Source organism: Tetrahymena thermophila (assembly GCF_000189635.1).
Source record: "Tetrahymena thermophila SB210 genomic scaffold scf_8254373, whole genome shotgun sequence".
NCBI lineage: Eukaryota > Ciliophora > Oligohymenophorea > Hymenostomatida > Tetrahymenidae > Tetrahymena > Tetrahymena thermophila.
Genome location: NW_002476157.1, coordinates 593,518 through 610,162, shown reverse-complemented (window position 1 = coordinate 610,162; position 16,645 = coordinate 593,518). Strand labels below are relative to the sequence as shown.

General features: G+C 21.9%; 3 protein-coding genes across 3 annotated transcripts; all 3 read left to right on the top strand. All coding sequences in view use genetic code 6, as the record gives it.

Moving 5' to 3' along the window:
- Nucleotides 1-415: 415 nt before the first annotated feature.
- Nucleotides 416-1,674, top strand: TTHERM_00242040 (class I glutamine amidotransferase domain protein; the record flags this gene model as incomplete). The annotated part of the gene is made up of 2 exons (XM_001024928.1): nt 416-1,150; nt 1,210-1,674. 2 exons carry the CDS (start codon nt 416-418, stop codon nt 1,672-1,674), a joined length of 1,200 nt encoding a protein of 399 aa, XP_001024928.1.
- Nucleotides 1,675-9,984: 8,310 nt separating this feature from the next.
- On the top strand, nt 9,985-11,691 carry TTHERM_00242020 (hypothetical protein). Its single transcript, XM_001024926.2, has one exon. The coding sequence runs from the start codon at nt 10,190-10,192 to the stop codon at nt 11,585-11,587; it is 1,398 nt and encodes a 465-aa protein (XP_001024926.1). The 5' UTR covers nt 9,985-10,189; the 3' UTR covers nt 11,588-11,691.
- Nucleotides 11,692-13,650: 1,959 nt separating this feature from the next.
- Nucleotides 13,651-15,957, top strand: TTHERM_00242010 (TRAF-type zinc finger protein; the record flags this gene model as incomplete). The annotated part of the gene is made up of 1 exon (XM_001024925.3): nt 13,651-15,957. The coding sequence occupies one exon, from the start codon at nt 13,651-13,653 to the stop codon at nt 15,955-15,957; it is 2,307 nt and encodes a 768-aa protein (XP_001024925.1).
- Nucleotides 15,958-16,645: the final 688 nt, after the last annotated feature.

The following is a 16,645-nucleotide window of genomic DNA, read 5'->3' as shown; positions in this document are numbered from 1 at the left end:
TGTTTAATGAACTTCATCCATTTGCTATTTTTCAAAAAATTATTGATCATATTACCCAAAGAAATAAAATAGGTAGTATAAAAAATACTTAGATAACTTTAAATATGTCATATTGATTATAATTTGATCTTTTTGTTTGTTTATTATTTAGACATTTATTTAGATTTTTTTAAGAAATAATTCTGTTAAAATTTATAGCTACTTTCTAGTAATTTCACATTTTTAAAAATCTTTACGTCAATAGAAGTCAAAAAGTATCGAAAACTGATTGATTTATTTCAAAATATCTAATAGAAAAACAACAGATTTAATAAAGAATCTAACTTTATAAAGAATAAATATCACTATCTTATTCATTAAAAGATTTAATCATTAGTAAAAGGAGTATATAAAATTATTAAAATTCAAAATAAGTATGACTAGCTAATTTGTATCTGCAATTTTCTACAGATAAACTGATCAACAGTAAAATTTAGATTTCTATTTAGATTAAGATAAGACAACTGGATAGCTTAATCACATCTAATTAGACTTATTGTCTGAGGACCTTGACCCTTCTCTCAACATTGCTTTAGCTAGAGGTTTATACTCAAAAATTTACTCTTATGAGGTGAATAATTAAGAAGATTACATAAAATTATTGAACTCAGATGAGCACTTCTTCAAATTTTCAGCAATATTGAAAGAAATTAATGACTGCGACACTTTAATAGATGGATAAAATTTCAAGATTTATTATATAAATTACAATCAATTCTTCGAAGAAAAGCTTCCACTTCATAAGGCTGAATTAAATTCAGAAAATGTGTAATAATAAACAAAGTAATTCTTCTAAGATCACAATATAATAGAATATGCAAAGTAAAATTTAAAAGCTTAAAAGACTCTATTTTGCATTTTAAATTCAGAAGACAAAAAACATTGGGTAAATATGTATGAAGGACTTTTTTAGGGTTTTTTGCAAGGTGAGAACTAAAAATGGATAACATTTAATTTATTAGAAATGAAACCATTCGAAGAAGAGCTCTTTAAAAAAATTAAAGGATTTGTTATTACAGGAAGCCATTATGATGCTTATGATACCTCTATGCCTTGGGTGCCTTTCTCTTATGATATCTTTAACAAAATTATATATCCTGAATAAGAAAATGTAATATAATTGAATTTCAATAAAATCTGTTAAAATTATCTTTTTATTTAACAAAATAGGATCAAAAGTTACTTGGAGTTTGCTGGGGTCATCAAGCAGTTGGTCATGGATGTGGTGGAAAAGCTTCTAGAATGCCTCATAAAAACTTTTACAAATTTAGAGATTAAATTAAATTCAACGACATTGATGTTAATGATAAACTTAATCTCAGCAAAGTTCTACCCTAGCCTTTTTACTCTATCAAATGCCATGGTGATTATGTTTATGAGTTAGCAAGAGAAGCTAAGTTAATTTCTTTTTCAGATAAAGTAGAGATAGAGGGAATGTCTATCAGAAATAGAGCACTTACATTCTAGTTCCATCCAGAGTTCAATAAAATGATTCTCTTCAAGATTTTAGATGAATCTAAAAACCTTCCAGAAATTCAAGAAATAGTATAAAAGGCAATTAACAGCTTCAGCTAAGAAGCTTACATTTCTAACAAGTATTTAAATGCTCAGCTTAAGAAATTTTTAGCATCTTGAAATAATAACATTTTATTAAAAAAGAATAAAAATATTTTTAATAATATATTGATATTTAGTGTTTATAAAATAAATTTAATTATTATTAACTTAAATACAAATAATTTAATATTTTTTTTAAATTTATTTATTTTAATTTTTTGTTATGAATTTAATAAATTTGTAATTATACTCTAAACAATTGTGCTTTAATAAATGATAAGTGTTTCGTGTAAATATAAAAGTGTAAAACTTAACCAAGGGTTATTAAAGACTGCTTTAAATTAAAATTTCGTCATTGAAATATTGCTAGTAAAAGGTTTTTGTAAATTGAAAATAAATTAGTATCTAATAAATTAATTAGTTTATATTAATATAATAGACCAAAGCAGTCATTTAAATAAATAGTTCTACTACCTCATTTCTTAAGTATAAAATTAGTTCCAAAGTGATATTACAGCTATTTAATATATGAAAAGTAAAAATAGCCATTTATTTAAGCCACAAAAATATACTTTTTAGTGATAATTAATGTTTCGAGATTTGAAACCTTCATATTTGTCTAAGACAATATTTGGAATTTATAGTTTATTAATTAAATTTTGGAGAGTTATTTGATAAGTAGAAAAATATAGCTTAACCAAGCTACATTTGTTTTAAAATTTAGATATAATGCATTTTTTATATAATTGGTTTAAAATACGTATTAATAATATTAGAGCAATTCCAATTGTAAAAATATTTAATATTTATTTTTTAATGCATTATTAATATTGTGTCATCTATCTATCCATCCATCAAAAATAATTAATTAAATTTTTTATAACCTAATTATTCTTGTTATTTTGCATACGAATATTTATAGTATCAAGTAATGAATTTTATATATAATTTTAACTTTTAGATTAATATATTTAATTTGCATTTAATATATTCAGCTATCAATTTATCACTTCTCAAAATTTTCAAGATTTTTATATATTTAAAGCAAAATATAAATTATATAATTTAGTGGCTAAAATAAATATTTTTGTATTTAGAATTAATCAAATAAATAAAATTTACTCTAGCTTTTTTTAAATAAACTTCTCCTTCAAAGCAAATTAAATTAAAAATATTTTGTTTTTTTGAAGTTAATTTTTAAAAATTAAAATAATTTACATTTTTCTTTGATTTTTTTATCAAAGAATAGTGAAATTCTTTTTTACAGAAAACCTAATACATTGATAATTTTAGAGTTTTTCTGATTATTCTACATACTCAAAGCAACTACTTGCTAAACATAAATTCAAATGACTTAAAATGAATGAAATAGGCTGAATTATGTCATTTAACCACCTTAAAATAAAAGAGATAAGGTATGTAATGATATAAGATATTTACATTATTGCATAATTTAATGATTTAATAAATAAAAAGTATTTATTATAAGGTGGGCTCAATCTGACAAGGCAAATAAATTACTAGTAAAAGTTAAAAGTAAAAGATTGTCTATCTTAAAAAATTTATATAATAACTAACATAGTTGTTAATTTTCTTTAAAAATAAATAATAAAACAATTTTGAAATGTTAAAAGTTAGAAGTAAATTAATTTAAAAATTAAAATTAAATAAAAGATTTTACTTATTATTTTAGAAATTTAGAGAATGATTTACTTTTTTTATAGTATAACATAATTGAAATCATCAGATTAAAAAATATGATTAACAATTTTAACTCAAATTTATCCTTTATTATTGTTTTTATGGATCGAATATTCATATAAGTATGACTAATAATTAATTTAAAATTAAAAAAATAAAAAATTAGCAAAATGGATTTAGAAATTGCTCCAAAGGAAATTCCACTAAAAATTAAAGTTTAATAAAATGAAAACCCTAAATTTTAGGATACTACTGGGATGTTCATTTAAAGATGTATGAGAGTAGTTGAAAAAATTAATGATATGAATACTGTTGACAAATGTATCTACTAATTTGACTCTGTAGCTAGATTTTTAGTAGTCCTATGCTATTTTATAAACTTATATTATTATGAAAGTGACTCATGCATTTTATTAAATCTCTTTATTTGTATTCTAATGTAAACTAGCATCATGTCTTTCCACACAATCACATTCTCACCAGCTTTTGTAAATAAAACACTGTACACAAATTTGACTCTGACTGCATAACAAAAATTTTAAATATTTATGAAGATCTTGATCCAAGATGATTTTTCTTATTTTATAAAGTAAACAAAGAAATTTCACTAAATCGTGAAAAATCAATGCTTTTAATAATTAGAAATTGAAGATGTTAAAAAATAATTTAATTAAATAACTAGCTGGTTCTTTTTTAGAAGGTTTTTCTCAGTAATTAAAATATTTATTCTTTTAGACTTAAATATTGCAACTGATGATTCCTTAAATAGATTTTTATTCGGGGCAATTTTAATTTGGAATTGTGTCTCATTTATTTATGTAAACAGTAGCTACTATTAGATTTGTATTTTATATTCAAAACAAAGAGCTTTACACATAATAGCTAATATTATTGAGCTTTCTTTCTAATTCTGCTAGTCTATTCTATTTTGCTTTTACATATTAGAAATAAAAAGTATAATCTTTGTTGCTTGTATCCTTTATTTTCTGAGTTTAATCATAGTCAAAGAGCAAGTTTAATGCACTGAAATTATTGACCCTAGAACAATCAGTTTAGTTGAATAAATGTTCTTTGGATGTAAAACAAGTCTTTTACTTCCACTCATGCAAAAAGACATTAACTAAATAGACATGATCTACTTTAACAAATTTAATAAGATAAATTAAGTCCTCTTCTACATCTATTACTTTATTAATTTAGGATTTCTATTTTTTACTGAAAGCAATCTTTTGTAAGAGTATTCTGTTTAAGAAATCTAATTAGGCTTGTTTGTCTTAAATAGCTTTATAGCCATTTTAAAATCTTACATAGCCCAGTATAAGAAATCTAGTTATGTAAGTTAATTGACATTTGTAGATAAAGAGAGTTTTTCAATTATAAACAATATGAAAAACTCAATTGTTAATTTGATATTGTATAATACTTCTCATTTTGAGCTAGATAAAAAAAATATTGAAATTATAGCTTAAGTAATGAGAGAAAATAAAAGATATACATAAATAATATTCAAATAATCTCTCATCCTAATTAACTAGTACGGAAACTTTTAAATGGAAATTTAAGACTCCAAATGCCTATAATTAAGTTATTAGATTTATTAAGAATTAGTAAGCACTAATAAGAGCCAATCTATAAATGTGTTACTTAGCAAAAATTTAACAGAAGATAAACAACTTGTAGTAAAATTTAACTTTTAATAGCTAAAAAATATGGTAAACAAGGAAGAGTTAATAAGTATAAATAAGAAGAGTTAGATTATTGAAAATCTGCTTCCATTAAAAAACTATGTAAAAGTTGAATAAATTCTTTAGAGTTACAACAAAGAGAGTTTAATCTGCTTTATGAACGCCTTTAATAAGCAGATTTCTCCACTCCTGTATAATAATCCTACTTCATTAATTTATGACCTTTTTGATGACTGAAATAATTTACAAACTCATCTTTAAAAAATGATTTCAATGAAATTTTTCTTTAACTTTTAATTATAATAAATTTATTTATAAAAAATCATAATTTGAATGATTTTTATCCAAAAAATTAACAAAAAACATAAATCTGTTTTATTTTGTATTTTATTTATAAAGTATTTTAATTTAATTTATATCAAATTATCATTTTACTTGAAAATAATAAAAAAGGTAGCAAATTTAAAAATAAATAGAGAATTGATTAAATCTAAATTAATTGAATATTTTTGAATATTATTTGAAGCATGTTTAAAAAGCCAACCTTTGATATCTACTTTACTACTTCCTCTAACAATAGAAAAAATCTACATAAATATTTCCTATCAATTAATTAATTATAATCTACTTAGTTTTTATATTTTTTTTATATAATCGCATAAATTTTACTGAGTAATAAGCTAATGAATTCACCTTATTCTATTTTATTATCAAAACTATCCTTTATAGAAAGAATTTTTCCTTACTTAACAGTAGTGCAGTTGTAACGGAAATTTAAAATTTAAATTTATTTAAATATCAAAATTAATTAGAATTATTTTTTTTACTCTAATATAACTCGAATCTAATGATTTCTGATTTTAATTCAAAAGAAAAATAATAATGAATTTATAACGCAGTTTTAAAATTTAAAATAAATTAGCAATAATTTTACAGCAACAAAAACAAAAGATGAGCATTTAGAAAAATTAATTTAACTTTATATTGAATTCTACAATTGAAATTTATTCAATTGATTAGCTTGATTAGGGAATAATCTTGAATGGTTGAATTATGTAAATGAGTTATTAAATTATTATATTAAATGTTTCTTTTAAGAGCTTTTGTGCTTTATAAATTTACAAAAAGCTAATAAATATTTATATTATTTTAATTAAATAAATATTCATAAATATAAAAATAATTAAAAAGTACATTAACAAACATAATGATTCCTAATTAAATAGAGCTAAACAACTAAGTAATTGACTCAAGTTGCTAGATTCTAAAACCCAACTATACATTAGATGAAAAAGGCTATCTCAAAGAACTTATCATAAATCAAATAAGAGCTAGTTAGTAAGCTGGATTATTGTTTAAAATAATTGCTTTGGGGGATTTTATATTTAAAATTTTAATAACTATAGAGTTTTTTCAAAATCCATAAAACATCTACAATGACATTCTATTTGCTTTAAACCTCACTTCTTTATTAATTTAACTGATTTTAATTTATTAAAAATACTCTGAGAATCACTATAATTTAAAATAGACTTTTTTCTAGAGTTTCTGCTGCTTGTTATAATTTGACTATACTCTTTTTACTCTTTCAGAATAATCATAATTAAATAGAAACTTATTTTACCTTTCATATGATTACTAATAGTTAATTTAGATTTAGAAAACTCTCGTTTGTTAACTGTAATTAAAAAGGTATTTTTTTGCATTAATTGGAATACTTTTGATGACTTAACTTATACTAAATGATTCAGTTTTGACTTAAATAAATTAATTATTATTGATAGCTAGCCTGATTTTTTATTTCATTACTAACCTAAATTATCTAAAGATGTTTGTATTTTAGAAGAATTATAATTTTTTTGAAACTGCGCTAATTGTTTTTGAGTCCATCTTTTCTTTTGGATTTTCATTAACATTTGTTGTTGCTATAGTATAAATTAATTATCTCTCCTATCTAGTTGCGTTATTCAGTATCTAAATTATTTATTTAAAGATCTTATCCAGCTCTTCAAATGTCTTTGATTCTTTTATAGTAGGATCACTTGATTAATTACTCCTAGGAGGGTAATTATGCTATTTGTTGCCATTACTTAAAAAAGACTTCAATTAACTTTATATGCTCCTTTATGTCTAGATGAATAAAATAAATGTAGGAATTTTTACTCTCTTCTAAACAGTAATTTAGATATAATTGATAACTTTAATAACACATGAAAAAGAGTTTACAGAAATCCAAGATTATAAATAAATCTACTTAGTAATTTTAATTTTTAATAGCTTACTGATGATATGTAAATCAATTATTTGGATATATTTTAAAATTTAAAATAGATAATTATCAGTATCCAATTTATCTTAAATTGATATTAAATGCGTTAGAGGATTCTACCACTTTGAAATTTATATCTGTAATTTAAAACAAAATTTATTACTTGATAGCGACTTTGAAATTATAAATCAGCTACTCGAATAAAATGAAGGGTTTATATCAATTTGCTATAATAATCAATTCCTGATACAAATTGTAAATTAACATGTAGAGATCATTTTCAATTGTATCAATTAAAGTAAATAAGCAGAAAAATTATATTTAGCAGCCCTTGAAACAAAAAAATCCATTAATATTGATATTATTTTGGAACAGTAATACAAAAAAGAAATTAATCTATTTCTAATCAGTGTGCTTAAAAATAACGTCATAGAAAATGAGTAAAAACATATCCAAAAAAGATAATAAATAATAAATTATTTCAAATAATATAATAATTTCAATGAGATTGTCAAAGTATCAGAAAGTTTCAATAAAATAGTTCATGAAACCCTTTATTTTTAAATAGCCTTCAAAAACAACATATCTTCATTTCTTATAAATAATCCGAATTTAGTTGTATATGATTTATACGAAGATCTTTGAGCCACTAAAAATGTTATAAAAATCAAAATATCATTAAATTACAATAATAAAACAATACATTATTCACACTATTTTATATTTATATATTTATTAATATTTTTGGATTGTTTTCATTCTAAATAAATATTTATCATTTTTTAGTTAAAAAGTTGTATTTGTAGAGAAATTAAAAAGATAAATCAACTTTTAAAAAATTAATCATTTGGTATTTATTCTTTTAATTTTTTATAATTTTGATTGCAGTGTAAACTAATTTTTTTATATTTATTTAAAGAAATAAAAAGCAGAAGAACATTATCTAATTAATTTTACTTCCCTCTTATTTTTTATCATTCTTTAGAAAACCTTTATTTTAATTTTTCTTGAGAGTAAAAAAATATTCTCAGATTATTAGGTTTCTTGGAATTAATCATCAACAATAACTACTTCATTTTAGAGTAAATAAATTAATAAAATTACAAATTTATAGAAGATAACAATTTAAAATTTTAACATATTAATAAAAAATATAATTGCATAGAAAATAATAGAATTTAAAACTGTTTCCAAAAATATTTTTGTTTTTGTTTAACTAAAATATTTATTTATTTCTTAATACTAATTAAAGAAAACCTATTTAAATAAGTTTATATTATTTTAAATATTTTAAAACTTATTGATTGTTAAATAAATTATTTTTTTAAGTAAATTATTTTATTTTCACAAATATCTTTAATTAATTTCCTAAAATAATTTTCTCAGCACAATATAAATTGTTAACTTTATTTAATTAAATTAAAGTGGAAATTATTTTAAATATTAATGATAATAATTTTATGATAAAAAACAAATAAAATAACCATTTGACTATTGTTATTTTAATATTTCAATCAATATTAATTTAATAAATTTAAAATTATTAAAAGCAACTTTGTTAATAATTTTTAAACTTTTAAATTTAAATTTTGATTTAAATATCTAAGATAAATTATTTAAATTTTATTAAATTTTTATTATATAAAGTTTAAATTAAATTGGTAAAAAATAATTTTCAAAGTATAGTTAAATAAATAAACTATTCAAAATTCAAATAATTAAGACTAAATTTAAATTTATTTAAAATTTTTATTTGTAAGTATATTTATTTATCAATATCATTAATTTTAATTTTAAATATCATTAATACTAATAAAGTATGATGATAAAATATAGATTTTTAATTTTAAATATATTAAATTGTATTTAATATTATTGTTCTAAATTCTTGATTCTAATTTAAAACTATTTGTTGTAAAATTTAAAATACAATTTTTATTAAAATATTCTATTATTTTTAACTATTTTTAAAATTTCACTTAGAAAAATAATTAACAAAATATAATCAATAAATACTTTTTAACATTTAAAACATGCTAAAGTGAGATTGAATATCAACAAAGTATGCAGATTTAAACAAAATCAAATTAAATTTATATCAACATTTAATATTTGATAGTTAAAGTTTAGATTTGTCAAATTTATGTCGAATTAAAATAAATTTGAATAATTATTAAATTGAGGGAAATAAATTTAATTTTTTTTTTTTTTGAGAAGCGAAATAGATATGAAAACAATCTAAATTATTTCCTTGAATTTTTATAGATAAAATAATTGCTTTTAGATGTTGTTGAAGTTTAACGGTCAAAAATAAGTAAGAAAAACTAATTTTAAATTTATTTTTTTAAATCAAACAAAATTAAAATTTGAAAATTGTTTTAAATCTTTTTGATCAAAACTAAGAATCTTCGGTGTGTTTTTTTTTTTCTTTGCTCAAATGAATGCAATTACCCTTAAGTTAATATAATCTAATTGCGCGCCCGCGAGAAAAAATAATTATTATAAGAAAGATATTTAGATCCACCTAAAAAAAATGAAATTTGAATTCGTTAAATGTTTGAATATTTGTAAGAAAACAATTTTAAAAAAGTGATCAGAACACATAAAGAGCAAGTTTTCTATCTAGGGAGAACAATAAATGTGTAATATTAAGAGAGGTGCAATGTCCAAAAAATGGAGGCTTTAGCGGTATGGAAAAAAAATTTAAAGTTATTTGGAGGGGGAAAGAGAAGATTTATAGGTACGAAGAAAACGTTAATAAATATTAGAATTGAATGAAAAATATCAAAGGAAATAATTAATTACAAATAAAATACAAATACGATCAAACCTGGAAGAGAAAAGCTATATCTTTTTGCATTCACAAACAAAGCAATAAGTAAGTGTAAATCAATTATAAATCACACCAACAAACATTTCCAGATTTGAGCTGTTAAAAATGATGAACCAAACCAACTTATACTTCTACTTTACCCCAACTAAACTAGAAAGCAAGGAAGTTACACTTCCTGCTCAATGCTCCTCCATTCCTCCTTCCACAACCACTTTAGAAAATTAAAATTTGTAACAAAAAATTAACAAATTGGAGGAAGAACCTTCAACTTGTAACGAAGAAAGTTAAATGACTCAACGCCTCTTATCTTTCAAGAAGAGTCACAGTTCAATCCCAATTGACTCAAAGTATAATAAAACACTCTTTGAGGATTAAGATGATGGCGTAAATGAATCATTTTTTAATGAGATGCCATCAGAAATGACTCTTGAAAAGCCTTACAATAAATTAAACCACTTAAAAGGTAATAAAGAAGAAGATGAAGAAGAAGATATTTAAAATATTAAAACTTTAAAACTCATTAAGGGTATCAGTAAAAATAAGCAATTAAAGAAAGGAAGTAGCTAATGTAGCATTAAAATAAATAAATTTGATTCAGTCAAATCCTTACTCGTTGATGATAAAAAATCAACAACTCTTTCTGAGAATGTTTCCAAACTCATTTCATAAATCCAAAGCAATAAGGATGAAACTAAAAAAGCACTTAGTCCAGCCCGTAACAATAAATTAAACGCCATTCTTAACCGTGGATCTCTCAAAGATCGTTACAGAAGTCTACTAGGATCAAAAGCAGTAGAATTAAAAAATGCATAAAATTAGGAATTATTAACTTTGATGAGCAAAATTGATGAAATAATGATGAGAAAAAACTGTGCTTACTTAAGCGAATTAATTTCTTAAATCAACGGTTTAACAATTTTGAAAATGTAATCCATAATGAACGTTTAACCAAACCTCTACCAACTAAGTTTGAAATTAAATAAATATAAATAACAAGATATGTTTGTTGAATTGTCATTTTTAGAAAATATTGGTTCTTATCAGTCATGGAAAGAATCCCGTTTAGCTGATTTCAAGCAACGCCTCTACTATTCTGAAAAACAAGCTTAAAATGCTAGTAGTGAGTAACCTGCTTACATTTCTTAAAAGCTCACAGAAACAATTAAGGAGGGTTTATAATAAAAGTAGAATTAATTAAAAGACGAATTCACTCTCCTTTTGGCATAATAAAACTAAGAACAAATGATTTCATCAGTTCCTCTCTCAGCCATCGCTACCTGTGTAAGAGAGTACTTTGAAAGCAGAAACGTTAGCAACATCTTTAAAATGAATATTATTGACTACATATCCAAAAACACAAATACTAATTTTATAATAGCAGAAACCAAGCTTAACGATCTGATTAATTCTTATCCTAATTGGTTAACTGAAGTTAAGAGTTCTACTCTTGGCTCAATCATCAGAATTAACTATTAATTTGATTTTAAGTTAATTTCTAATTGAAAATCAATTAATAACCTAAATAAAAAGCAAATAAAAAATAATCCATCCATATTTTTCCATAGATAATCCAAAACTAATTAAAGTAATTATCAAACTCAAGGCTATTAAAAATTTAACAAAATAATCAAACATTAATTATTAAATAATTAAATAGTATTATAAATTATTAAAAACACTAAAAAGATAAAATATCTTAGTAGTATTTTTAGAAACAAAAGATAATTAAAAATAATTCAATTTTTTGCACAAAACAAACACTCAAACCCATATTAAAAAACTCTGTATTTCAATTTAAACTATGCTTTCAATAAAGTGTATATTAATTCATAAAATTTGTATTAATTTAAATAAAATTACATTTCAACACTTCCAAATATATTCATTTCAGTTCTTATAAAATTAAATTAAAAAATTTTTAATAAATAAAATAAATTTTTTAATTTTTTAATGTTATTTTATTAATTTTTGGTTTAATAAATCAACAAATTTTAATTACCACAAATTCTTTAATATTAATCTAAATTTATTAAAAAATAAAATTATATTAGGTTGAATTTTTATTATAATTTCATAAATGATAAAAATAAGTTTATTTTAATTAAAAAATACTTATTTTTAGATGCATAAAGTAATATTAATTTTATTTTTTAACAAACAAATTAATTGCTTTGTTTTGATATATTTTTTTAGAATTAGGATAACCACTTTAATAAGAGAATCAAAAAATAATATTTATATGATATATTTTTTAATTATATCTTATTGTTTGAGAAATTAAAGAAATTAATGAGAAAGATTAGTACACATAATATTACATATAGGAAACATTACTAAGCATTATTTTGTAATAGAGAACTTAAAATATATTTTGATTTGTGATATAATATAATAAAAAATAATAATTCATATGCTTCTACCTTGAAAATTTAATTAACTTATTTAACTACCAAATGTTTGGCAAGCAATTAGTAATTTATAAATTAAATTTAGTTATATTTACTTAAAATATATTATTTTACTTGAATTTGATAAACACTTTAGTTGCTTATTATTGTTCTTGAACTATTAATAAATTAATATTTGAGAAATTTAATAAAAGTAATAAAATTCTAAAAATTTAAAGGTTAACAAAGTTTATTCAATCAATCAATTTCATTATTAAATTAATTTTCTTGTTTAATTTAAATGAAAATAAAATAATAAAATACATTTTAAAGTTAATAAAATAATTTTTTGTTTTAAAATTTAATTTCTTTAATTAATAATTTACTAATACTTTTAATTAATTAAGATATTTATTTTTTATTCCTTTCTTAAAAGTCTATAAATAGATCAAGTTTGGCTAAATAAAGTAAAAAAAAATAAAGGATGATAAATTAAAATAAAAAATTTTCATGAAATTTTGTACAAACGTAGTAGTTTTTTATTACTTTTAGAGAAAAAATTTAAAAAGTATTTAATACTAAATTATAATTATTAGTTTATAAAATTTTATCAACATTCATTCATAAATGCATTTTTACTTAAGAATATGATTAAAAAACAAACAAGATGATTAGCCAGTCAATCAGGTTTTATTTTTAATTTGAAAGGATTTTGTTACATGACTCAATATTATAAAAAAGAAATTAAATGAAAGAGACACATATAAAATAAAGCATCAGAAATGAAAAAAAAAACATCAATAAGTCTTTTGCTTTTAAAAATTTAAAATTAATGTCAGCATATTAACATTGAAAAAAGTTATATGTAAAAGATTTTTGATATTATCATAACAATTTTGATTAGCTAATAAAATATAAAGAAAAAAAGTTAACAAATAAATAAATAATAAATATAATTTTGAGGAAAAATACCTTCATTAAATTAATCAATCAATTAATATATCAACCTATACTAAATAAATTATTAGAAATAAGAAGGAGGGGTTTTCGATTGTTCAGGCATATAGTTAAATTGAAAGTAATTCGAATATCAAAAATCAGAAAATAATTTAAAAAAAAGAAGAAAAAAATTTTTCTCTAAATTATTCCAATTAAAGTAAAAGAGACATCGATTTCTCTATGAATAGTTAAAGCACGAATACTAGTTCAAATAGTAATAATAATCATAATAACAACTCTAGTAGCAGTAACAGAATTCTGCATGATTAATTTTTTTAAATTAGATTGGCAAGGCAAGGTCAGGATATGAATTTAAATTCTAATCAGATAGCTAATAGTCAACCTGCCAATTTTAACTTTTATAATTATCCTGCATATAATATGCAATAACCTGCAATTAACAGCAATCCTCTAAATCCTAATTTGGTAAATAATAGAGTCATTTTTATGAGGAGAGATGATTTAGAGAGAAATGGTTAGAGGAATTAGTAGCCAAGTAGGTCTACAAGCTATTCGTATATAACTAACAGCAACAGAGGAGCTAATCATCTAATTATTGAAAGCTAAGTCATTAACATGAGTCCGATCGGAATTTCTTCTTCAAATCAATAAAGCAACATTAATAGTAGCAATATTCTTGACTCAGATAATGATAGTACCATCATTTTTTAGAATCAAGAAGAGAAGGATTTTATTTTTGGAACAGAAAATCTTGCTGTTTCAACTGAAAATATTGATTTTGTTAAATGTACTATTTGTATGCATATTTATTAGAATCCTATTGCTTGTGGAAATTGCTTAAATCACTTCTGCACAGTTTGCATTAGAGAGTGGCTTATTAGGCATCCTAATACCTGTCCTCTTTGCAAGAATTTTAGAGAGATGCGTTGTGTGCCTATGTTAAAGAATATGCTTGATAAGCTATAATTTTTCTGCACAAATAAGAAAAACGGATGTGAAGAAATAATAAGATATGAGTAAGTTATTAAGCACGAAGATAGCTGCGAATATAAAATAGAAATTTGTCCTGTCTTAGGCTGTGGATAGTAGATGATTAAGAAAATATTAGATAAGCACATTCAAGAAGAATGTGAGTATGTGCTTTCTAAGTGTCGCTGGTGTGAATAATAAATCAAAAAAAAGATAATTGAAGAACATGAGGAGGCATGCGATTAGAAGGAAATAATTTGTGATTTATGTGGTGATATTTTCTAATTTAAAGACTAAATGGATCATAATTAGAAATGTCCTGAATTAATCTTAGATTGCTCTTGGTGCAGTAAAAAGATCAAATAAAAAGAAATTAGAGATCATGAAGACTGCTGTGGAGAAAGAATAGTCAGATGTTAAGGCTGCAACTATGAGTGCTGCTTGAATGATCACTTCCTTCACAATCAGACATGCCAGGAAATCCCAGTCTTATGTCATAGGTGTTAAACAAAAATGAAACGCCGAGAACTAGCAGTCCATACCATAGAATCTTGCATTGAAAATATCTAAAAGACATCCAGCTAAAAAATATACCAATTAGAAAATGAAAATCGTGAATTAAAACGACAATTAACATCAATTCAAAATGAAAATTAACAAGAAATAATAAAAATTAACAACATAATAACAAAAAATAATTAAAATCAACCTTTCTAGTTTTCATAGATTTACAAAGATCAAGATATATTTGTTAATCAACCTGCAAATATAGCACTTGTTAGAGAGTACAAAAAGAAGAGAAGAGACAGATTTGTTATTGTTGATTTTCATAAACCTCTTTTAGATACTAATCAACAGATTACCTTCAAAATCTTGTCTCGTAGATCTGATTGGTTTGCAATTGGAATTTGTGACGAATCTAATGTTTATTCCTCACGTCGCTACCACGATATTGGTCATCTGTCTTATCTCATATCGGCAAACGGAATACTCTACTCTTCTCATAGTGCCAATGAAAATTGGTAAAATAGGTCTTTCTAGATTGAAATAGACAATGTAATATCAATCTAATTTTTATTCAAACCAGGTCCTTCGGCTCTATAAAATTCTTCGAATGCCTAATCATAGAATAACATGTAAAATATAAATTCATCAAGCAACCAAGTAGTTCCTGGCAATAGCGAATAGAATCCAATAAACAATAACAATTTTGCAAGCAGTGTATAAAATAGTTAATTAAATAATTAAAATAATAATGTAAATAGTAATAATGCTGCTAATATAAATATGAATTCAAATAATGAAGAAATGAGGCTTAATGAGATGAACTCTTAAAACAGCTAAAATATTAATAATAATCAAGGCAATATCAATAATCAAAGCCATTTGATTGGCTCAGAAATGAAGTTAAAATTTATAAATCACACTGAAAATTAAGAACTTATAATTAACCTAGATAGCAAGCAAATCTCTGATGGAAAGTTTTATTATTGTGCATGCTTACGCTGTCCTGGAGATAGTGTTCAAATATTACCAAACTACTAATAATTAAATTGATTAAAATTAGAGAGAAAGATAATATTATTTAAGAACAATTATCTCATGTATTTCAAAATTACTAAAATAAATAAAAAAATACTATTATATTATTAACACTCGTATAAAAACTAATTAATTAATTAATAAATAAATAATTGATAATATTATCTTACTTTTTTATTTTTGTTTCTCAATCTAAATATCTGTTCATGTATTTATTTATAACTTGTTATAATCTTTTAGCTAAAATTACCTTTTTATAAGTTTTAGATTTTTTTATTCAAATATTAATTCTCGAAAATTTTTAATAATATATAAATTTTTTAAAGTTTATTGCAATAACTAAAAGCCAATAATCAATCAATTTTATTATATTTTTTACTTATATTTTGTTGTTTATGCTTTATAATCTTGGTATATTAAAGATTTCTCTATCAAAAAAGTATTTCTAAGCACTTTTAAACAAACATCTTAATAATATTTCAAAGTATTTTTAAATTATTTATTCCTTTTATATTATATCATTATAGTATAACCTTGATAATTAAATTTTCTATTTTTTATAAAACTAATTATAAAAGTGAGTTTTGGTTTTTATAAAAACAATTAAAACCAAAAAAAATTAATCAATAAAATAAAGAAAATAAAAATACACAAAAGTAAACTTTAGTATAATGTAGATAAACAAAAGAAAGAAATTTGAAAA